This window comes from Odocoileus virginianus, chromosome 10, assembly GCF_023699985.2.
Source record: "Odocoileus virginianus isolate 20LAN1187 ecotype Illinois chromosome 10, Ovbor_1.2, whole genome shotgun sequence".
Taxonomy (NCBI): domain Eukaryota; kingdom Metazoa; phylum Chordata; class Mammalia; order Artiodactyla; family Cervidae; genus Odocoileus; species Odocoileus virginianus.
Genome location: NC_069683.1, coordinates 34,349,279 through 34,373,563, shown reverse-complemented (window position 1 = coordinate 34,373,563; position 24,285 = coordinate 34,349,279). Strand labels below are relative to the sequence as shown.

Here is a 24,285-nt window from a genome sequence, read left to right as displayed (position 1 = left end):
CCCGACCTGCTCATCTGGGCTGTTAGCGCGCATCTCTCAGCACCTGCCTGCTGCCCCCACCACGTCTACGGCCCTTGCCTGTCCCTGTCACTCTCTGTTCCCACCCTCACCCTGCCCGCTCCCCAGATCTTCCCTGCTCCTAGGCACTCCAGTTAAGAGCCCCAGAGCCTCCATGCTCTTTCAGGGAAGAGTCAGTGTCTTCTCAGGAGCCTGCAGCCACCACCCTGTGAGGTCTGGCCAGGGGAACCTTTCACCAAAGGCTCTGAACAACATACAGTGGGTCAGTAGGCACAGTGGATTTCACTTTACTCAACTACCATGTGCCAGGTCCTGGGGATTGACGGATAGACAAAATACTCCTCTGACTCCAGAGGCTGACCTCGATGCCCAGACAGTTCAATAGATTATCATCACACGACGTGGTTAGTGTGATGAGACAACCTGATATTTCGGGATTCCAGAGGAGACTCTAGACTCTAACCCAGACTGAGAGTGGAAGTCGGAGAGCAGGAGGGTCAGAGAAGGCTCCCTGCCTCATTCCCAGAGGGAGAGGGGAACATTCCTGAATGGGAGACTTGTTTGAAGCCCTTCTATACACTCACAAACACACACACTTAGGTTGTTTTGGCAGCCCAGACCACTCCAGATGAGAATTACTAGGCTAAAGGCTTGAAGCAGGAGTCATACACTAGCGCAAGATTTTATTAACAATTCTGAATCTGAATGGCGTTAAGTGGGGCAGGCATTCCCACTTCCACAGGCTCATCTGCTCCTACTGCTTCCGCTGATTCACATAGAAGTGGGGACCTGGGTCTAAGGAGGGGAGCAGTTGAAGAGCTGACACCTACTCTGTGAAACCAGAGGTCTCAGCCTATCTGGAAAGGAGAAGGCGGGCAAGCCGACTGTGACACGTGCTGCATGGTGGGCACCCAAAGGTGGGTGTGCAGAGGGCACAGAGCATATACTCGGCGTGTCTGACTGCATGGGTGTAGCTGACTTGCACACTGAAGCCCATCAGGTCTGAAGACTCAGAACCTCAGCCATCTCTCCCTTCACCTGCCCCTGAGACCCGCCACTGCCCCCCCACTGCTCCTGACCATGTGTAGGTCTCTATGGATCTCTCTCCCCCTCTCCCCAGCCCTTCTCAGCCACTCTTCCTCCCCAGAGAGCACAGTGAAGTAAGATCTTCCTCATCTGTTAAGTCTTAAGCTCTCTTCTTAACCTTAAAAGCAGATAAATTAACCTGTTCCAAATGAAGCTCCTTTGTCAATGGCCCTAAACTTAGACATGACTTACCCCTGATGTAAGAAGTTTCATAAAACAAAATGATTTAGCTGTGCTATGTTTGAGTCATAACAAATATGTTTCTCTAGTTTACTTAGGGAAGTAATTGTTCTGGAGAGCTAAATTTTTCAGATAAACTCTGTCCTCTTTTGGTGCTGTTCAATTGCTAAGTCGTGTCTGACTCTTTGTGACCCCATGGACTGCAGCACGCCAGGCTTCCCTGTCCTTCACTATCTCCCAGAGTTTACTCAAACTCAAGTCCATCCAACAATCTCATCCTCTGTCTTCCCCTTCTCCTCTTGCCCTCAATCTTTCCCAGCATCAAGGTCTTTTCCAATGAGTTGGCTCTTCCCATCAGATGGCTGTCCCCTTTATACTCTAAAAACAACTTCAGTGTGGCTTTTAAAAATGAAATTCATAATTCCTGTATCTGAATCAGTGCATGCTGAACACAATTGAAACTTCTCTATGTGACTCAGCGTCATCATCGCGTTATTCAGTCACCAGCTTAGAGACATTTTGTCCCAAGACTGCTGTGCTTTGAATTCTTGGGTCTGATTTTCATAATTATTCTGTTTCCTCTCTCACTGTGAACTGTTAAATAATAACAAAAACAAGAGCACTAATGATGTCTAAGCAAGGGTGCTAAGCAGTCATCCTTATTAGCTCATTTAATTCTCACAAGGTAGGTCCATCATCCTCGTTTTTCAGATCAGGAAATAGGAACTGACGGTCCTTGCCTGAGGCCACTCAGTCTAAGACACAGGCCATCACTTGAACCCAGCTGGTCTGGTTCCAAAGTCTGAGTTCGTAATCACTGCACAACACACCTGTGACTTGCCTATACAAGTCCCTCTCCCACTTTTAATTTGCTTCCTTAAATCTGTCACAGGATAAGAAACAAAATAACCAAGCTTATTAGAACTCAGTGTGAAACAAGAACAGAAGATGGGGTGAGAGAACTGGGGGGATGGCAGCTAAGACATACAGGATTTCTTTCAGGGGGGAAGGGTTGAAAAAAATGTTCTAAAATTCACTGTGGTGATGGTTCCACCTTGCAAATATACTAAAAAACCATTGAATCGTACATTTTAGATGAATGGATTATATGGTATGTGAATTACACCTCAATAAAGCTGTTTAAAAACAAGAAGAAGTAGAGTGCCAAAGGAGCCCTGATGTGCATTTTGGCTGCACATCAGATATTCTTACAGGGTTGTCACCCATGCTGGCTACATTCCAGCTATGTATATGTGCAGGTTGGGTGAGCTCTGGCTAGATGAAATGATGAAATTCAAAGTGAACAACAGAGAGCTTCTGGGTGCCAGCAGGGTTTTTCAGTCCTCTTGTCTTTGCCTCCTAACTTTGATTCCATAGACAGCCTACCCCTCCTGCTCACCTTGACGTACCTTGAGTCTCCATAGAGGCCTGGTCAATGTCATCTTCCTAAGGAGGCAGAGAGGTCCCTGCAGCAAGACGTCACTGCTGACCTCCTTATCTGGCCTGCAAACCGAGCACCTTTTTGAGCAGCCTGGGGTGCCAGCTCCCTGGAGAAGGCCCCCAGCCCTGGGAGGTTTATGACTGAGCCCAGTTCAGCTCTTAGAACTGCTGGAATCCTGACAGCAGCCTCTGTGTTTTAGGTGCCATCTTTCTTACTCACAATCCAAGTTTCTCATTCTTTTTCTAAGAAGCTGTTTTACTTCCAAGTTCTAGTTAGTGCCTTTGCATTAGACTTTAAATAGTCTTTTTTAAATTCTTTTTTAATAACAAGAGCGAAAAAGAGAATGGTTGTACAAAAAAGCTTTCTCCAAGTACCAGAAACATTCGGGCTTGTCAGAGGAGCCAGGGTGAGGGAGACCTTTTTCCAAACTGGGAAGTCCCATCTAAGGTCACAGTTTGAAACACAAATCCAAAGACTCTGGGTATCTGTAAACCTGCTTTTGGCTCCAGGCTTTGGGGTTCCTTGCGAGAGTGCTCCATGTTACCATTTACGTTCCAGAGTGTCAGGGACAAGTGAGAGAAAAAGAAGCTGCAGAGAGAGCTCCTCCTCCAGACAGTTCACATCTGAATATTTGCATAACAGTGCCTCTACTGAGCAGAGGGGCTGAAAGCATTCTTTGGGATTGCCTTTCTTTGGGATTGGAATGAAAACTGACCTTTTCCAGTCCTGTGGCCACTGCTGAGTTTTTCAAATTTGCTGGCATATTGAGTGCAGCACTTTCACAGCATCATCGTTCAGAATTTGAAAGCTTATCAAGTGGATATTCTTATCTTGATTTTGCAGATTAGGACACATAGCCAGTAAGTGACCCAGGTCTTTTGAATGTAGAACTTTGACTGTGTAGATCACAATAAACTGTGGAAAATTCTGAAAGAGATGGGAATACCAGACCACCTGACCTGCCTCTTGAGAAAACTATATGCAGGTCAGGAAGCAACAGTTAGAAATGGAGATGGAACAACAGATTGGATAGGAATAGGAGTACATCAAGGCTGTGTATCGTCACCCTGCTTATTTAACTTACATGCAGAGTACATCACAAGAAACGCTGGGCTGGAAGAAGCACAAGCTGGAATCAAGATTGCCAGGAGAAGTATCAATAACCTCAGATGAGCAGATGACACCACTATTATGGCAGAAAGTGAAGAGGAACTAAAAAGCCTCTTGATGAAAGTGAAAGAGGAGAGTGAAAAAGTTGGCTTAAAGGTCAACATTCAGAAAACTAAGATCATGGCATCTGGTCCCATCACTTCATGGCAAATAGATGGGGAAACAGTAGAAACAGTGTCAGACTTTTTGGGGGGCTCCAAAATCACTGCAGATGGTGATTGCAGCCATGAAATTAAAAGATGCTTACTCCTTGGAAGGAAAGTCATGTCCAACCTAGATACCATATTAAAAAGCAGAGACATTACTTTGCCAACAAAGGTCTGTCTAATCAAGGCTATGGTTTTTTCAGTGTTATGTATGGATGTGAGAGTTGGACTGTGAAGAAAGCTGAGTGCCAAAGAATTGATGCTTTTGAACTGTGGTGTTGGAGAAGACTCTTGAGAGTCCCTTGGACTGCAAGGAGATCCAACCAGTCCATCCTAAAGGAGATCAGTCCTGAGTGTTCATTGGAAGGACTGACAATGAAGCTGAAACTCCAATACTTTGGCCAACTCATGCAAAGAGTTGACTCATTGGAGAAGACCCTGATGCTGGGAGGGATTGGGGGCAGGAGGAGAAGGGGACGACAGAGGATGTGATGGCTGGATGGCATCACCGACTCGATGGACATGAGTTTGAGTAAACTCTGGGAGTTTGTGATGGACAGGGAGGCCTGGCGTGCTGCGATTCATGGGGTCGCAAAGAGTCAGACACGACTGAGCGACTGAACTGAACTGAAGCTTAATGTGGACCTAACAAAAGCAGAAGGGATTAAAAAGAGGTGACAAGAATACACAGAAGAACTATACAAAAAAGATCTTAAGGACCCACGTAATGAAGATGGTGTGGTCACTCACCTAGAGCTAGAGCCAGAAATCCTGGAGTGTGAAGTCAGGTGGGCCTTAGGAAGCAATACTATAAACAAAGCTAGTGGAGATGATGGAATTTCAACTGAGCTATTTAAAATCCTAAAGGAAGATGCTATTAAAGTGCCACACTCAATATGCCATTAAATTTGGAAAACTCAGCCATGGCCACAGGACTGGAAAAAAGAATCCCAAAGAAAGGCAGTGCTAAAGAATGTTCAAACTATCATACAACTGCACTCGTTTCACATGTTAGCAATGCTCAAAATTGCTCTAATCCTCCAAGCAAGGCTTCAACAGTATGTGAATGGAGAACTTCCAGATGTACAAACTGGATTTAGAAAAGGCAGAGGAACCAGAGATCCTATAATATCCTATATTATATATTATATAATCCTATATTATTATTATATATTATATAGAATATATATTATTATATAATATATTAATATTATATAATCCTATATAATCCAACATCCGTTGGATTATAGAAAAAGGAGGAGAATTCCAGAAAAACATCTACTTCTGCTTCATTAACTATGCTAAAGCCTTCATTGACTATGCTAAAGTTTGTACAACAAACTGTGGAAAATTCTTTGAAATGGGAATACCAGACCACCTTACCAGCCTCCTGAGGAAACTATATGCAGGTCAAGAAGCAACAGTCAGAATGGACATGGAACAATGGACTGGTTCAAAATTGGGAAAGGAGTAAGTCAAGGCTGTATATTGTCACCCTGCTTATTTAACTTATATATAGAGTACATTACGTTAAATGCTAGGCTGAATGAATCACAAACTAGAATCAAGATTGCCAGGAGAAGTATCAGCAACCTCAGACAAGCAGATAATACCAGTCTAGTGGCAGAAAGTAAAGAGAAACTAAAGAACCTCTTGATGAAGGTGAAAGAGGAGAGTGAAAAAGCTGGCTTAAAACTCAACATTAAAAAAAAAAAAAAAACTCAACATTCAAAAAACTAAGATCATAGAACTTGGTTTCATCAGTTAATGGCAAATAGATGGGGGAAAAGTGCAAGCAGTGGCAGATTTTATTTTCTTGGACTCCAGAATCACTGCAGACAGTGACTGCAGCCACAAAATTAAAAGACACTTGCTTCTTGGAAGAAAAGCTATAACAAACCTAGACAGTGTATTAAAAGGCAGAGGCATTTCTTTGCATTCAAAGGTCCATCTAGTCAAAGCTATGATTTTTCCAGTAGTCAAGTACAGATGTGAGAGTTGGAGCATAAAGAAGACTGAGCACCAAAGAATTGATGTTTTTGAACTGTGGTGCTGGAAGACTCTTGAGAGTCCCTTGGACAGCAAGGAGATCAAACCAATCAATCCTAAAGGACATCAACCCTGAATATTCATTGGAAGAAGTGATGCTAAAGCTGAAGCTACAAGACTGGCCACCTGATGTGAAGAACAGACTCACTGAGAAAGACACTGATTCTGCAAAAGACTGAGGGAGAGGAGAAGGGGGTCAAAGGATGAGATGGTTGAATGGCATCACCGACTCAATGGACATGAGTTTGAGCAAACTTCGGGAGACAGTGAAGGACAGGGGAGCCTGGTGTGCTGCAGTCCATGGGATTGCAAAGAGTTGGACACTACTGAACAACTGAACAACAAAGTATAATATACAAATTAACTTAGCCCACTGTAAGGTTGCTGCCCATCTCTGCTGTAGGAAGTTGGACAAATAGTTAAAATTTCCATGGGGCTTACCATGATCCAGGCCCTGCCCTAAGCCTCATTGCTCACAACATCCCATGAAAGTAGCTCTTGACTTTACAGATGGTGAAAAACTGGGGCACAGAGAGGTTTCCTAATGGCCCAAGGTCACAGAGCATCCCAGTGAGTGGCAGAACACAGTGACCCAGGGAGCCGTGGCCACTCTGAGGTAGTGTCTGTGGTGGCAGTGGAGAAACAGCATGTCTTTCTCCTACCACAGGACCACTGCTCACCAACACAGGTTAGGTTCTGGGCTGGATTCTTGGGATACAGTGGGAGCCAGACACAGTCCTCAGGGAGCTTCTAGTCAAAGGGGGCAGACAGCTGCAAACCAAGACCACCACAACCTAACAAGTAGGGAAAAGAATGAAACTTCTGGAGAGAAGTTTGCAGAGGAATTTCTGGAAACCATGCAGCATCGTTTGGACTCAAGAGAAAGAAGGCTTGCTGTTAGCCTGGGCGTTGATAACAGAAGAATCTCTTTTGCAGATGTCAGGTCCAGAGTCTCTCTGTAATGGAAACTGACCTCAGAAACCTATCATTTCTAGTAATACAAAATGTCAGGACTCCTTCTCATTATTAAGGGTCCAAAATGCTCAATTCAGAAGACAGAAGGTCCTGCAGAGCATTCACTTCATAACGTCTATTCAGCCAGCAAAGTATGGACGAGGGTCTCCACAGTCAGGCTCTGCTTTACTCTCCAGGGTACCTTGTGACCACCTCACTAGCTAATGACATCAACGACCCCTTCACTTCATGGGCTCACTGCCCCTCAGAGGAAGGGAAGCACTTATATTCTACATGATAAAGCTCTGTTCTTGCCCTTATACCAGTACTTGATTTTTCACTACTCTCCTAAAAAATGTCACCCAAGTACTGAAGTTCTATACTACCAAGGAAAGAAAGGACTTGCCTTTTAAAATGAGGTGGTACCTTAGGAAGGACCTGAAGATGGACTAGGTTGCAGAGAAGGCTCAAGTTCCACTACCTTATCTGTTCAGGTCTGCAGTGTGCCAGCCAGGCAGGCACCTAGCTCCCCACCAGACACTTCCTCAAAGCTTTCTAGTCTTTAATTCTGCTCTCCCAGGTGAGATGGGCTTCCCAGATGGCTCAGAGGGTAAAGAACCCACCTGCAATGGAGGAGACACGGGAGATGCAGGTTCAATCCCTGGTTTGGGAAGATCCCCTAGAGATGGAAATGGCAACCCACTCCAGTATTCCTGCCGGGAGAATCCCATGGAGAGAGGAGCCTGGCAGGCTGCAGTCCATGGGGTCACAAAGAGGTGGACACAACTGCAAGAACTAAGTACACAGCACAACACCGGTGAGATAAACTCAAAGGTGGAGGCTTCCCAATGCACTTAGAGATCCAAACTACTTCCCAGGGAGCACAGGCCAATCTGATCTGGGCCCTGTCTGCCCCTCCAGATAGAGACCACGGCACTTCACCCTTACCACACCTCAACTGTACACAGGCCTCCCTGAAGGTACCCAAGGGCCTTTGCCCAGGCTCCTCCGCCTATAAGGCGCTCACCCAGCTCTACAGTAGCTGGCTCCCTTACACCCTTGCATCAGCTACAATGTCACCTTCCTTAACTACCCAACCTGAAAAAGGACTCCCTCTCCCGTGTCAGCTGGCTTCTGGCTAGGCTTGGACGATGGCAACCAGTGGGGGAAACGAGAACGTGCCAGAAAGATTAAAGCCAGGTATCTCTTGTCTCCATCTCGGCCTTCGGAGGCCATCTCTGCGGCTGGTGCATCACCCCAGAGGCTCCAGTTTCCATTGGAAAGGCCACTGCAGTTCCCACTCCTCCGCCCCAAGTTCCAGCAACCCCACTTCCCTCCACTGTCTCTCCAGGCTGGGGTGACAGCTGCTTCCTACTGTGTCTACTCTCTGGGCGGCCTCTCTCCCCACTGCTTGGTTCTTTATCACCTCTGTAACCAATTTCCTGAGAAAACATCCTACTTCCAGTACTCAAGGAGTTTCTGCTTTTCTGGTTAGACTCTGACTGACACAGCAGTTATCACAACTTGTCATTTATCAATTAATTTTCCCAGTCAATTACTCTCTAGACCAACTGTAAGCTCTACACCGAAGGGACTATATCTAGTTCATTAATACATCCCCAGTGCCCAGCGCAACACCTGGCAAATAGTGAGCTGAGTTAATTAACAACGCAAAATACTTGTCAAGTGATGAAAGAAGTATAATTGATGTTTCCCAAGAAATCCTCAAGTTTCTAGAAAGAAGATGGAAATGTTATTTGGAAATCGTGTGTATTTAGGCACATGATTTGTTTTTAAAACAGCAGTAGAGAAAGTGGTTTTCCATCTTTTCAACCAAAGGCACCACAACACCCTTCAGTGAACACGTGGTGAGTTAAATAGTCCTGATTAAGAACTAAATTCAGCTCCCAGGACAGCCGATTTCACACAAGGCACCTCATCACAAGACAAGCGCCCGCAGCCCACCTGTGTCTGCACAACCCCACCCAGGTCAGGGGGACAAACCTTTTCGCGGTCTCCAAGGACTTCTGCTCCGCCAGCTCCTTCTGCAGCTCCCTCTCCTTGGCCTCCTTCTGCCCGATGGGGCAGTCCTCAGGGACTGTGAAGAGGGACAGGGCATCTTTGCTGTCCTCTTCCCGGAGCACTTTAGCAAACACCTTCTCGGCCAGGAGCCGGACTTGCTCATCCACCTCGGAGATGTTCAGTTTGGGGAATTGGCGCGGCATCTCGGCTGACAGAAAAAGAGAACCAACGTGAGCCAAGAACTACTAGACCACCTGAGTCACTGGTGTGCAGGGTAGAAGGCACTGAAAAAAGGGCCAGGTGCCCCAGTCTTTGGGGTCCACTGTCTACTCAGGAATTCCCCGGACCAAGCCCAACAGGCCAATTTTTACAACTAGCTCCATAAGTGAGTAAATGTGAAAGGTATAGGCCCACTTACATCTCAGGAGAAAGCAAACGCTCCAAAGTGAAAGCATGAACTCTCCAACCAAGTGTTCTACTGTTTTCCCAAACCCAGGGAATCCTCTGTGCACAGGCAAGCCCCACCCTTCCCACCTCCTGTGGAGGGGAGAGTTCAGACCCCTCCTGTAAATGATGAGGAGGCCATGTGGGGTGCTACAGTGACCAAACCTGCTCACTGCATAAAGAGGAAGGCCAAAGCCCAAAGGGTCTAATGATTGGTGAAGATCCCAGGAGATCCACAGCTGCATTCCTCACTACACAAAATGAGAACTGTTGCTGAAAGGAAACCACAGTGGCACCATCTCCCAAACCCTCTGGAACCTCTAACAGGACAGCCAGGAGAATAAAAATCTGGGGACAGGGAGACTCCTTATCTCTCACAGCCCGGCTGAAGACTCACATCCGCAAAGAAGCTTGCCCTTACCTCCTCTGCACACTGGCTTCTCACTATCAGTAGCTGGCCTAAATCGCCTGGTTGGTTCTTTTCTTTGCCTGTCTTTCAACACTTATATAGCACGTAGTAAGTGTGCTCTGTCAAGCCCTATACATGTACTAACTCAGTTAGTCCTCTTGTTCCCCTTTTACAGATGAGAGAATGAAGGCGCAGAGAGCTAACTTGCCCAGGGTCACACATTTAATAAGCAGGCCATGACCTGCGCTGTTCTCAGCCACTGGCTCCCGTCCCTTTCCTCTATGAGCCTCTGCTCAGGGGCTCTGAGCACACGAATCTGGTTCCGGCATCTGTCCTCTGAACCCCGAAACTGTGCTTCTTCTCTCTGCCCATTTGGGGGTCCAGGCAGGTCCCCTCGCTGTCCCCAGCATCCCACCTACGGAGCAGACCGATACTGTATCCCTTCCACAAGCCACCTTCACCAGGAACAGCTCCAGGAGAGGAGCTTTCTGTCAATCCGGTTTCTCTAAGGAGGGTTTAAAGAGAGACGTGATTCCACCAGGCAGACAGAGGCTGACTGTTGAGACAGTGCCCCGCTGCTCTCTGGCAGGGAGAGGAAGCACTTTCAGGGGAGGAGGGACTCTGAGCAGTTGGGGGCGGTCACTCTTTACGCCTCCCCATGTTCTCATCTGTGAGATAAAGGGACTGGACTAAGTGGTCTCCGAGGCCCTCTCAGTTCTAAGCACCATAATTCTAGGTACCAGTGAGGTTTCTGGTTCCAGGAGAGCTTCTGCTCTGGTCTTCTCTGCGGCCTGTGGGTCTAATTCATGACACAGACAGGCAAGAGGAAAGCAGGCTGCTTAAAGGACAGGCTATACAGAGAGGTATTCTACAAAACCTCTGTGGGCCCTTAGACTGTGAAACTAATTTCCTCCTTCCTTCCGCCCCCAGGGCCAGGCCTTTCCTGGGCCCCTCTCACCCCTCGGGACTTGAGTGGGAGGGGAGAGGCAGCCCAGAACGCATCTGTGCTGGTCTGTGGCAGCGGAGACCAAGATAGCATCCTGCAAAGATGAAGAGGAACGGCTGGCTGTGGAGATTACCACACCCTGATGGCAGAGAAGAGGAAGCTGGAAACCATCAGAGCAGAGGCCAGAGAAGAAGGTGACAGAAGGAAGAAATGGAGAGAAAGACAAAGAGCTGGACCCAGGAGGAGCTGTTAGGGGTGAACAAAGCTGGACCAACTTTGTTCCCCATCCCCCAAATCTAAGGCCTCTGTCAAGCGCAGCTTTCCAGATCTTTAAAGGGCTCCAGGCAAGGGGCAGCAAAAGCCATAAAGCATTCAAGCATCTGAAACAGTAAGCCCACTTGAGAAATTGCTTCTAAGAAAAGAATCTGAAGGAAGGAAAATGCACAAAGATGTTTACCTGCACTCTTCATAGAAATAGCTTTAAAAGGTTCAGACGAGAGCATACTCACTTGAAAAAGAACATGAAGCAACCAAAATTATAATCACAAGGACAGTGCCATCACATAAAAAAATACCTTGTGAGATAACAGCAAATGAAAAAACTAATACATGAAACTGTTCCCAAGCTCTGATTACAATGATGCAAAAACACATCCCCTTATGGAACAAGGCTGCAAGAGACATCCTTAAATGACCAGATGGCAGGACAGCCAGTGGGAGAGGCAATATCTGATTTTGATCACTGATGCTATTGTAATGTCATTTGCACAAAAACCAAGAAAATGAATAGACTCAAGAGTTCTAAAAAGAGAAAAATAGGAAAACTAATCAAATGTCTGCATCCCATATTTTGGCCATCAGGGTCCTCTCCCATCTAATCCACACCAGAAAGGCCAGTCCAAAAGGAATACCACTTTTAAGACCCATCTCTGCATTAGCTTTAGCCCTTTAGCTGCGATAGCATCACAGACGCTGCTCACCACCGCCTCCTTATACCCCACTAAACACACACAAGCATGACCCAGCCACATCCCCTCAGAAGTGGGCCATCTGGGGGTGTCTTTTGTGTCCGAGGGCTCTTATGCCAGATCCTGCCAATTTTTCCACAAAGCATTTTTAGTTTACTCAAGTCAACTAAACATACTTTAGAGGATGCATCCTTCTACAAGTGATCTTCCTTTTTCTTTAGCTCAAATAGTTTAAGTCAGTCTTTTCCATATTGGGTCTCATTAGAAGTCAATACCTGTTGCTGTGAAACAGGTCCTGGGATCAATAATTAGGGAAGTGCTGCATTCCATAGCTTCTTCACCCCAGATTCATCGGGCACACCAAAGACTTGAGGACCACACAGTACCATCTCCCCAGAGACCTTTGTGTCATTATCCATATGAATCCCCTGCAGCACTACTACCAACATCTTCAATAAACTGGTGAAGACTACTCCATGCCTTAGAATTGACCAAGTAACCTAGCCAGGGTGCTGGGCTAAATCAGTGGGTCTTAGGAGCCTTCTGGATATTTGTTGTCTTCTGCACATCATTGGCAGACAAGTCCCACCTGCCGACCCCTCCCTCCAGAGCCTGCCTCTCTTCTCAGACCCAGAGACCCCGGCCAGGTCAGGCATGTGGAGGAAAGTAAACTGTACACACGCCCAGCAGAGCTTCAGCACCAACCGCCAGTTCAGGCCTGACTTTCAACCACTTGTCAGCTGAAGCCAGCACGCTTGGGAGGCTCAACTGAGAATTCACTGGCATTGGCTAGTTATACAGCTTATGTCGCTGTGACATAGAACACCGCACCCTCCAGTGAGCTTGGCGGCAAAGTGTCCCAAAGTTAGACAGCTGTAATATGCCACCAATTTCAACAAACAGGCACTTTATCACGGCATCACAGCCTCTCCAGAAAAGGGGCACAGTGCCTCTTAAAAATCCCTTCGCTACACAAATGAAGCTGTTTCTCGCTCCTGCCAGACTCCCAAGGTCAGAACCCACGACACAGACCTGAGCCTGGCACTGGGGTCCCCATGGCTGCTCCTGAGGATGCCATCCAGGTGACGCACTCGGACCAAGGGCTGCGTGCTGTCCGGGAGGCAGAACTGAGTCAGTGTGAGAGCAGCTAGCTGGGCTGTCTGCTGCTGTGGTGGGAGGTCTCTGCTTTGCATATCTGTGAGCAGCCCTGAGCAGCAGCAGGATACGTCTGGGCTGGAATTTCTTCCATGAATATGAAATGGAAGTGGAAAATTTCCAAGAGTCCTAAAGGGCCCAGGTAATGCCAGCTATCACGGCTGCTGTGTCCAGAAAGTGGTGTCCCGGCCCCACTCACAGCCCCCTTCAGAGCAGGAAACTCAAGCTGCTGCTGCCGCCCTAGGCAAGAGTACATTCAGCCTTCCTGACCAACCACAGCTGATAAGCCACCCCCTCCCTCGAACGTCCAGACCCCTCCCGAAAGCTGAGCACTAGTGCTAGCTGCGATACCATCACCTGCGCTGCTTCCGTTTCTGAACCTCACTTCAGGCTCTGCCTCGCGACCAGGCTCATCTTACAAGCCTGCCCTGGTCCCCTCAGAGGGCCCCCCACCCCGAAGCAACCTTCCTGGGAGCACCCCAAGACTGGCGGTGCAGGGGGGAGGGGGCTCTGGGCCAGTTGCCAATGCGAGCCCCTCCCCCAACCCCTAAGAGGGGGAAAGGACAGAAGCTCAAGGGGAGGGAAGGGCGGGAGCAGGTGAGGATGAGAGACTGCCTCCTTCGGCTCCTTCCCGGAAGGGAGCTGCACATCAGAGATGACAGGGCAACCTGACCGGCTCAGCCAGAGCAGTGGGCCTGCCCGCCCACCCCCCACCCCCAGGAAAGAAGCGCCTGCCACCTGCCCCGGCCAAGCCCACCTGCCCCGAGCCCCTCCTTACTGCCGCCGTCAGCTCCCACGTGGGCCTCCAGCTTGGAGAAGCCTCCTGAGGGCCGGCTGGATGCGGCCACCAGCAGCTGCCCGGCTGCCTGCCTCAGGTAGGCCACGGAGCAGTCCGGGTGGATCACTACAGCCTCCCAGGGCGCGAAGTCCCACTCCTCACCCGCCCTTTAGGAGAAGGACAGTCCTCTGTGGGGAAGCTCACAACAGACACCCGGCCTCCCAGGGACTTAGAGCAGCGGCGTGGGTCTGGGAAATAACCATGAGCAACAGGGCTATTTCTGTGGTGCTGTTGAAACCCTGGGGAGAAGCGCCCAGAGAGGATGGGGCCAGTTGTTTACTGGGAGGCTGGCTCCAGCCCTGGCTTGGGCCTGAGTCACCTCCTCATGTCCAATCGTGAGGTTGTGCCTTCCTGAGCTGCATAATAATTCCTGTGCGTCCAGAGTGGGATTACAGGGTTGACACACGATCCTCGGGCTGCTGCTGGGCTTTAGCTACCCAGAGATTAAGACCCACCTGTCCTCACAGCTGTTTCATAAACAGTGCAACCAGCAGGCTACAAGCAACCTAGAGGGACGGTCATGTGTATTCATTAAATAATTAAACGACCTTAAAATGGAGGGGGGGAAAAAAACCTGAGCCCTTAGTACTATTTTGCCAGAGGGAGGAAAGGCAAATGATTCCTTCGGCTAGTGTGTTTGGAGTGGGAGGGGGGGAGGGGGTTAGGATGGGGCTGCCATGGAGCATCCTAGCCCGTGCATCTGAGAACTGACTTGGACCTAGCACATCCAGGAGTCTCATTCTAGAACTTTAACCAGACCATAGAAAGTTCTGGTCTAAACGAGCATTTTCCAAAGTGTAGTCTGTAGAACATAAAATGCCAGAAGGCTTATACAATACTGCATACCATAGTCCTTCATGGGAATTCACACACACAATTCCTACTAGCAGATTCTTGACATTTAGAAATCCTCTGGTCCAGAAAGCTGCTTGAGGGGACTACTCTGGTAGTCCAGTGGTTGGGAATCCACCTGCCAAAGCAGAGGACATGGGTTCGATCCTTGGTCTAGGAAGATCCCACACACCACAGGGTGACTAACTTTTCACACCACAATGACTGAGCCTGTGCACCCTAGAGCCAGTCAGCCCAACAAGAGAAGCCGCTGCAGTGAGAAGCCTGAGCGCCCCAACTAGAGAGTAGCCCCCGCTCACCGCAACTGGAGAAAAACCCATGCACAGTAACGAAGAGCCAACGCAGATAAAAATAAACAAACAATAACTTTTTAAAAGCTGCTTGACTTCGTTTAACCCAACACACTTATTTGACCCTTCCACCACTGACACCCTAGGGAAAAATACCTATGCATATCCTGGGCATAGGCTTTGGAAAATGCCTTCCACTTTGAGCCTTCATTTTCCAATCTAGAAAAAGCTGCCTTCCCAGGCCCCAGTGATTAGCATGAGATCTACTCCATCATGTCCCAAGAGAGATGGGCAGCAGCCCACTACGATGACACAGGCTGGGACAATGGCCAAGGGTCCCACTGGAGGGATGCAAGACCCTCCAGAAGAGCAGCAGTTTTGAAGAAAACTGTGGCTTTGTCTTGGGAGAACAAACTTTGCTCAGGAACTAACAATTCCTCCTTGAGCCTAACACATATCTGCTCCTCATGGCCCAGAAGTCCCCCTAGACTGAGGAGCACTGGTCCCAAACTCAAAGCCTTTTACCTTTTGAAAGAACATTAAGACAATCTATGATACTACTGAAAGGAAGAATATACTGCTAATGATATAACCAATAGCGGGCTAATAACCAAAATATATAAATACCTCATTCAACTCAACATCAAAAATACAAACAACTCAATTAAAAAGTGAATAGAAGACCTCAATAGACATTTTGCAAAAGAAGACATACAGATGGCCAACAGGCACATGAAAAGATGCTCAACATCATTAATAAGACAAATGCAAATTAAACCCACAATGAGATATCATCTCCCACCTGTCAGAATGGCTGTCATCGAAAAGGCCACAAATAAAAAATGTTAGCAAGGATGTGGAGAAAAGGGAACCCTCATACACAGTTAGGAGGAATGTAAATTGGGGCAGCCACTGTGGAAAATCAAAAAGCTAAACATAGAACTACCATATGACCCAGCAATTCCACTCCTGGATATAGATCTGAAAAAATGAAAATACTAATTCTAAAGTACCCCAATGATCATAGCAGCATTATTTACAATCCCCAAGATATGGAAGCAGCCTGAGTGTCCACCAACGATGAGCAGATAGAGAAGATGTGGACATAAATACAATGGAATTCTCAGCCATAAGAGAGAATATTTTGCCATCTGCAATAATATGGATAGACTTGGAAGGTATTATACTAAGTGAAATAAGTCAGACAGAAAAAGACAAATACTGTATGATATGACTTACATGTGGAATCTAAAAAAATACAACAAACTAATGAATATAACAAAAAGGAAACAGAGACAGATATAGAGGACTAACTAGTGATTACCAGTAGGGAAAGGAAAGGGGGAGGGACACGATAGGGGTAGGAGATAAAGAGGTACAAACTATTATGTATAGAATAAATAAGCTACAAACATATACTGTACAACACAGGGAATATAGCCAATAATTTACAATAATTATAAATGGAATATAACCTTTAAAAATTATGAATCACTATGTTTCATACCTATAACTGATATAATATTATACATGAACTATATCTCAATTTTTTAAAATAGACTTTAAGAAAAAAAAAGAGAATCTATGATAACCAGGCCCAGGCCTGCATTTCCTGCCCAGGAGACCAGACTACACACAATTTTTTATTTTCATTTCCATGATTTAAAAACCTACAATATTTATTAGATTCAAGGATATAACATTATTGTGCCAAGTCAGGCTGCATTCACTTTTACCACTTAACTGTCCCTTACAAAACCCCAACAAACAGGAAAGGCTGGAATCAAATTTTGTCTTATCCAAAAAGATACCACTCCCCTCTCCCCAAAAGGATGCTGTGGCCTTGCCTATATGGGGTTCATTTTCTCATTTCTGAGGTGTGCATGACTCAAAGAGAAGTTGGGCAAAGGTGATTCGCTCACTATGTATCACCTTCATGACAGACCTTGCGCACCTCATTCACTATTGAATCCTCATAGTAAGTATCAAGAAATATTTGTTGAATGAACGAATGCATAACTTAATGAATGAGTCAATGAGCTAAGTGGTGAATCTACCTACATTCAATGTCAAGAGTCAGTACAGTATGTGGTTAAGAATATGGACTCAAGCCAGACTTCTCAGGTTTGAATTTTGCTTCACCACTAAGTTACGTAACCTTGGATAAGTTACTGATTTCTCTGGTTCAGTTTTACTCCCTATAAAATGGGGATAATAACAGTGCCAACCTCATAGGTTGCCATGACAATCGGTTAGCATGTGTAAAGGGCTTAGAATAGTACCTGGCACATAATATGTGTTTTATAAGTATTATCTCTTGACATCATTATCATCCTGATACTAGCTGTGAGAAAGTCCAACAGAGAAAATGAACATGACCTTTCATCTAGACACCAAATCCTTTCATTCAGCATTATTTACTGAGCACTAATATGTACCAGGTACTGTCTCAACTCCTATTTGGGTTCAAGGAAAAGGAAACCATGTTCAAATGTGAAACCAGATCAGAAAAAATAACCTTCTCCTCCATAAGTGATACTTCTTGCTGACTTTGCATGGCCAGCACTCAAGTCAGGACCCCACCCTCTTCAGGCCGAGCCCCTCCTAGATCAGAGCCCAAAGCCATGGTCTCCTGTCCTAGATATGCAGCAGCACACAGAAGAAATAAGAGATTAATATTGTGGGGGAAGAACCAAAAGACCAATGAGCGGCTTTCGGGGAGAGAAGATATTCTCCGTGCTTAACCCTAAGGCTGTGGGCCAAAGAACTAAACAGACATTTCTCCAAGGAAGACATACAGATGGCAAAAAAACACATGAAAAGATGCTCAACATCACTCATTATCAGAGAAATGCAAATCAAAACCACAATGAGGTACCATTACATGCCAGTCAGGATGGCTGCTATCCAAAAGTCTACAAGCAATAAATGCTGGAGAGGGTGTGGAGGAAAGGGAACCCTCTTACACTGTTGGTGGGGATGCAATTAGTACAGCCACTATGGAAAACAGTGTGGAGATTTCTTAAAAAGCTGGAAATAGAACTGCCATATGACCCAGCAATCCCACTTCTGGGCATACACACCAAGGAAACCAGATCTGAAAGAGACACATGCACCCCAATGTTCATCGAGGCACTGTTTATAATAGCCAGGACATGGAAGCAACCTAGATGCCCATCAGCAGACGAATGGATGAGGAAGCTGTGGTACATATACACCATGGAATATTACTCAGCCATTAAAAAGAATTCATTTGAATCAGTTCTAATGAGATGGATGAAACTGGAGCCCATTATACAGAGCGAAGTAAGCCACAAAGATAAAGACCGTAACAGTATACTAACACATATATATGGAATTTAGAAAGATGGTAACAATAACCCTATATGCAAAACAGAAAAAGAGACTCAGATGTATAGAACAGACTGGTGGACTCTGGGAGAAGGCGAGGGTGGGATGTTTCAAGAGAACAGCATCGAAACATGTATATTAACTAGGGTGAAACAGATAACCAGCCCAGGTTGGGTGCATGAGACAAGTGCTCGGGCCTGGTGCACTGGGAAGACCCAGAGGGATCGGGTGGAGAGGGAGGTGGGAGGGGGGACCGGAATGGGGAATACATGTAAATCCATGGCTAATTCATTTCAATGTATGACAAAAACCACTGCAATGATGTAAAGTAATTAGCCTCCAACTAATAAAAATAAATGGAAAAAAAATAAATAAAAAATAAATAAATAAAAATAAAAAAAAAAACCCTAAGGCTGTATTTTATTTGCCCATGATATCTTCAGAACCAGGAATTGATTTCAAAGCCATCTAAAGAGGACGGACCTAGTGTGAAGACAAGGAAAGTAGAGCTCATCTCTCCAAGAGCTTCTTGACTTTGCTGAGAGTCCCTCACCCCTTACTGAGGATCTCTGAAGAACCGAGGCTGGGCTGAGGATGGGGCTCAGAGGTCCCAGAGTCTCCCACAGGCCACTCATGAAAGTCCTATAGTTCTTAGGGCAGGCCCAAACAGGCATCTTTAGAGCAGCTCCTCAGAGTTGCTGCCAGAGTTGTAGGCAGGTCAGGAGTAGGAAATGAAAACCCACTCCAGTATTCTTGCCTGGAAAATTCCATGGACAAAGGAGCCTGGAGGGCTACAGTCCATGGGGTTGCAAAGAGTTGGACACGACTGAACGACTAAGCACAGCACACAACTACTCCAAACTAGCTGTCAAGACACTGGAAGGTGAGGGCTGGCAGAAGCTCTGTGGCTGCCTGGCTCTACGGCTGCCACTGATGCTTCAGTCGGGGGAGGAATTTCTCCTATGAGAGTTCCAGTTGCAGCCAATTTCTCCCTAAAGCAGCCAAATGTTGGTTACCACATCCAGGGGGTATAGTCAACAAGGGCTCAGGACCGTGCTGAAATTCCTCCTAGTATTTCCAGCTTTCTTCACTCAGCTCCTTTGCTCATTTGTCATCACCAAGGTTCCACTCACACGGAAGGACCCAACAGTTAGGGGAAATGACATTCTAGTTAGCAAGCCTCTCCTACTCCAGAGGCCTCTGCCAGCCAAGTCAAGCAGTTCCACTGGCAAAGCAGCTACCAGGAAGTTCAAGGGCACAGAGCAGGCTGCCAGATGCAGTCTCCCTACCTCCCTTGCCTGGAAAGAGCCAAAGAGGTGAGGATGAAGGCCTCGATGATCCCATCACCCTGCCATCCTGTCCATCCCACTGCCTTCAGGTGGAAGTCTTAAGCGCTTGGCATCTGGCCAGTCCTCAAGTACCCAGAAATTTGTCCAGGTACTTAAGTGGCGACAAGTCCCAGATCCCTCAATTTCTCTAAACCTTTCGAATCCGCCAGGGAGCCGAGATGCGGCGGCGGGCTCACCCGAGGACTCTGAACGTTAGGCTACCACAGGGTCTGGGAGAGGCCAGAGCCCTGGCAAGCGATGAGCCTGGGGTCGGAGCTACCTTCTCAGCGGGCGGGGAAGCCCAGGACCGAAGTTCCCACCCCGGGGCGCTCCGACTCCCGCCCCGGGAAGCCGGGGGCCACGGGGCATGGGCCCAAGGTCAGGAGCGCAGCATCGCGCGCACTCACCGGGTTCAGGGGACAGGGCCATGCCGTGGGCCGATGGGGGCGACCCGCAGGCTGGAACACAGGTAGCGGCGCGGGGCAGGGCGCACAGCCAGCGCCGCGGAAAGGCTGCCGAGCACTGCTGCCGGGGCGAGCCGGCCCCGGCCAGGCCTTGCCCGCCGCTGGCGCTGGGCGGGAGCCTGCGGAGAGTCCCGCAGCAGGGGCGGGGACCGGCGCTCCCTGGGCGCGGTGCTGCGGCGTCCCGGGCCCGGACCTCCCGGACCTCCCGGGCCCGCCCGGAGGCAGGAGGAGGGCCGCCTCCGCAGGCGAGAAGCCCGGGGGCCTCGCGCCGCCCCAGCCGGTGACCTACCTGGGCGCGGAGCGGAGAGGAAGCGAGGAGCTGGCGACAGAGCGGTGCGGGCCGGGCCGCCGCCGCGCAGGTCTGCCTTGCCCGCCGCCCGCCCACCGGGCCGGGCCGCCGCTACCTGGAGCGCCGCTACCCGGCCGCGCGGCCAACTGGAAACTTGAGCGCCCCAGGGGCGCCGCGGCGGCGATGGGCCCCTCGGCCAGAGGCGAGCCCGCAGCCGCCGAGGGTCAGGTCCAGCCCAGCTCCTCGCACCTCGCTTCCGCGGTCAGCCTCAGCCCCCAAAGAGTTCTCCTCTGTGTTCGATCTTCCCGAACCTCCTCCCCTGCCGGAACTTGTCCCAAAGAGAGATGCTGGGGTCACGGCCCCCAAACAGGTGACTTAGTCCCCGGAACTGAGCTGACACTCCCTCTCTCCCTCTCCTCCTACCCTGCGCTTATGCACCCGCCCCTCCAAGTCCGGGCTGACCTCTTAGTTGCCAGAAGCCAGCGAGTGCTTTGTAGCCCCTACTCGCCCCTCCCCAGCATTTGAACTTGCTGACCACACCTTCCTTCCTGGAACTCTTGGCGTACAGTTTCCAGAGTTGCGCCCGCGCCCCTCCCCACCCCCAACCCCAGATTTTCAACATACCCCAATGATGACTGCTAGGTTCTCAGCCTCCAGGGCCTGGCTTTTCGTTGCAGCGTTGTTGGGTTTTCTGCCGCTGCGCTGCCTGCCTCCTCCGGGGCTCTCACCCACTCCCACGGTTTTAACAACCTCCTGCCTGCTAATGACTCTTGAACCTCCTCATTCCGAAATGCTCCAGAGCTGCAAATGGTCTATCCAACTCACTGGACACATCTCCACCAGAGGTTCCTACGCCTCGGATAACGTGTCCAAACTCAAGCTCCTAATCTCCTTCCAGTCACATGCCAGAACCTGCTCTTCTTCCTGTGTTTCTGTAACCAAGCAGGATCCTATAGATCCTTCCAAGGAACAGCCTCCTCCCACCTTCCATGTCCTCCACCTGCTTCTTGTTTGTGGAAAACTTTAGCATCTTAGGGCTTCCCTCCTAGCTCAGTTGGTAAAGACTCTGCCTGCAGTGCAGGAGACCTGGGTTCTATTTCTGGGTGGGGAAGATCCCCTGGAGAAGGAAATGCCAACCCACTCCAGTGTTCTAGCCTAAAGAATTCCATGGACAGAGGAGCCTGGCAGGCTACAGTCCGTGGGGTCACAAGAGTCAGACACAACTTAGCATCCTAGGCCTTCCCCGAGTTCCCAGGAGTAGATTTAATCAGAGGAAAATAGACAAGATAAAATAATACTAGTTTAGCTATAAAACTAACTCAAGAATGTTTAGCTCCTCCTGGAAGGCTATAGATAACATCTGAGCCATAACCTTGAGCTGTTTTGCAGACACTGAAACCCACACCGGTTGAAAAACATTAACTGCATGTTGATCAACAAGCACATAGACCTCCAACAACTGGAAACAGAGGGTTGATGACGATGACTCCCAATTATCTCACCAATCAGAAGACTGTCCATGAGCTGTTCATGCACCCTGCGACCCATTTCCTGTCTTTAAAAACACTTCCCTGCAATCCATCCAGGAATTCAGGTCTTTTGAGCCTTAGCCGCCAATACTCCTTGCTTGGCCTTGCAGCAAATGATGCACTTCCCTTAACTTTCTGAAAATCTGGTGTCAGTAGATTGGTGAGCGGACCCAAGTTTGGTTGGGTAACATTTCAGCCTTCCACATGACAGCACCACCACCCACTTTCGCAGGTCACGCTTGGGAGATATTCTCAACTCTTTCTCCCTTTAATTTCTCACATCAAATTTGTCGCCATGGGGAAATAAAACTATTCATTAGAGTCCTGATGGTGCCAACTGCCTTCACATCATTTTATTCATGTACTAAGTTTTATTCCTCCTATGTCCTAGCTTGCTATTTATAATTTATGTGTACATTTTATGTACATGTAACTATATAAATATATAAGTCACACTTGCCAGGTCACTCAGTGGTAAAGAATCGCCCTGCAATGCAGGAGACTCCAGGGTTCAATCCCTGGGTCAGGAAGATCCCCTGGAGAAGGAAATGGCAACCCACTCCAGTATTCTTGACTGGGAGATCCCATGGATAGAGGGGCCTTGTGGGCTACAGTCAGATGGGGTCACAAAGAGTCAGACACGACTTAGCGACTGAGCACTCACAAAAACCATTAAAGGATTTGGTAAAGATGAAACAATAATCTCAAATAATTTCATTTTTAATACCTTTTCCCCCTTTACTTTAAAGTTATTAGCAAAATTCTGTTTAGTGAAAGCAATATGATTAAAAATTATTTTAATAAGTCTTACTTTAATATTTTATGAGACTAGAAAGTATGCTTTTAAGTTCAGTTAATGTCAATACTTAGTCCTAATGGCTGTTATTGCAAAACAAAAACCTCACAAAGATAAATACACCCAAATAGAAGAATTTTATCTTTCACTACACTTATTAAACCATAATTCTCACTGCTTAAATTCCATCTAATATCAGTTTTGCAAATGTGACATTCCCCCAGAAAACTCCTCTTTGTCCATGAAGCCTTCATTCCCAATGATGTCTTTGTTATCAAGCAAGGGTTCTATGCCTGATGTGTATAGGAGCCAATAATATGTCACTGGTTTTGAGGGGAAAAAAATCTTTATTGTGAGGTTGACCAGCAGAGAGACAGGAGACAAAGCTCTCAAATCTGTCTCCATGATCCAGGGTTGGGATAAAATTTAAGGGGTTAGGGGAATTTCAAACTTCAAAGCTGATTGGCTAGTCTTGAATCAGAACATATAAGCTAGTCATGTTATTGAAAGCCAGGTTTTCCTTATTGAATGACTTCTTCCTTTGCTTTGTTAAGGGTTCCAGTGACAACCTTTTGATCTTTGAGTTCTGTAGACTGGATATTCTTGGTTGGTTATCCTGGGGAGATGGTTTCCCATCGTGCACTGTTGTCTCTGTAAAATAAGTCAAGGTTTGATTGATGAATTTATTTGAAGGAAGCAAAACCAGTTTAAGCTGGTGCTTTCAACAGTCTACTTGGGGAGGCAAAAACCAGTATAAGCTGGTTGATGTTTTAGAAGCTGTTTCATTTTCATCAGTTGTTTCTGTGGATATTTTTAACAATGGGATTTTTTAAACTCCAGAAATTCCTCATGTGGAAGAATGAAAAATGGGTTTTAAAAGTGTACTTCTTAATTTTGAAGGTTGTGGCTATGCCAGTCTCTATAGTTGACAATGAGACACTTCATTTTGGCATTAAAATCACATAATAATAGAAGCAGTTCCAAACATCAATTTTCAAAGTGCTTTCCCCATAACATGATTATTTTAAAGCACAGTCATATTCATCACCAAAACATCACCTTTACCTGACGGGATGCATTGTGTGTGTGTATATATATATGTGTGTGCAGAGGGGAGTGGGTGTGGGGATGTGTGTGTGTGTTTCCGTGTGAGCTCACACAAACAGACAGTCACAAGCAAGAGGCCAGCAAACTTGAAATAACTGTTTTTTTCCTTTTTTTCATTACTAGTTATTTTTCGTTGCACAGGATCTTCATTTCTGTGCAAGGGCTTTCGCTAGTTGCGGCGAGCAGGGGCTACTCTTCCTTGCGGAGCACAGGCTCTAGGCACACAGGCTTCAATATTAGCAGCAGGCAGGCTCTAGGACAGAGGCTTCAGCACAGAGGCTCATTAGCTGTGGCTGTCTGGCCCTAGAGCTCAGTAGTTGTGGTACAAAAGTTTTAGTTGCCCATGGCATGTGGAATCTTCCCAGACTAGGGATCGAGCCCATGTCCCCTGCTTTGGCAGGTGGATTCTTATTCACTGTACCACCAGAGAAGTCCAATTGCCCTCTTCTTAAA

The 24,285-nt window shown here is 47.4% G+C and overlaps 1 protein-coding gene across 5 annotated transcripts in view; it reads right to left on the bottom strand.

Moving 5' to 3' along the window:
• The window catches only part of AMPD3 (adenosine monophosphate deaminase 3), a 50,583-nt gene extending 29,284 nt beyond the window's left edge, over positions 1-21,299 (bottom strand). The window contains exons 1-2 of one of the 5 annotated variants that reach the window (XM_020911114.2): positions 21,025-21,299; positions 9,049-9,274 (exon numbers count right to left, since the gene is read on the bottom strand). In XM_020911114.2, coding sequence (XP_020766773.2) covers positions 9,049-9,269 — 221 coding nt within the window. In that variant the 5' untranslated portion in view covers positions 9,270-9,274; positions 21,025-21,299. The other 4 variants (XM_070473380.1, XM_070473381.1, XM_070473379.1 and 1 more) reach the window with 4 other exon arrangements.
• Positions 21,300-24,285: the final 2,986 nt, after the last annotated feature.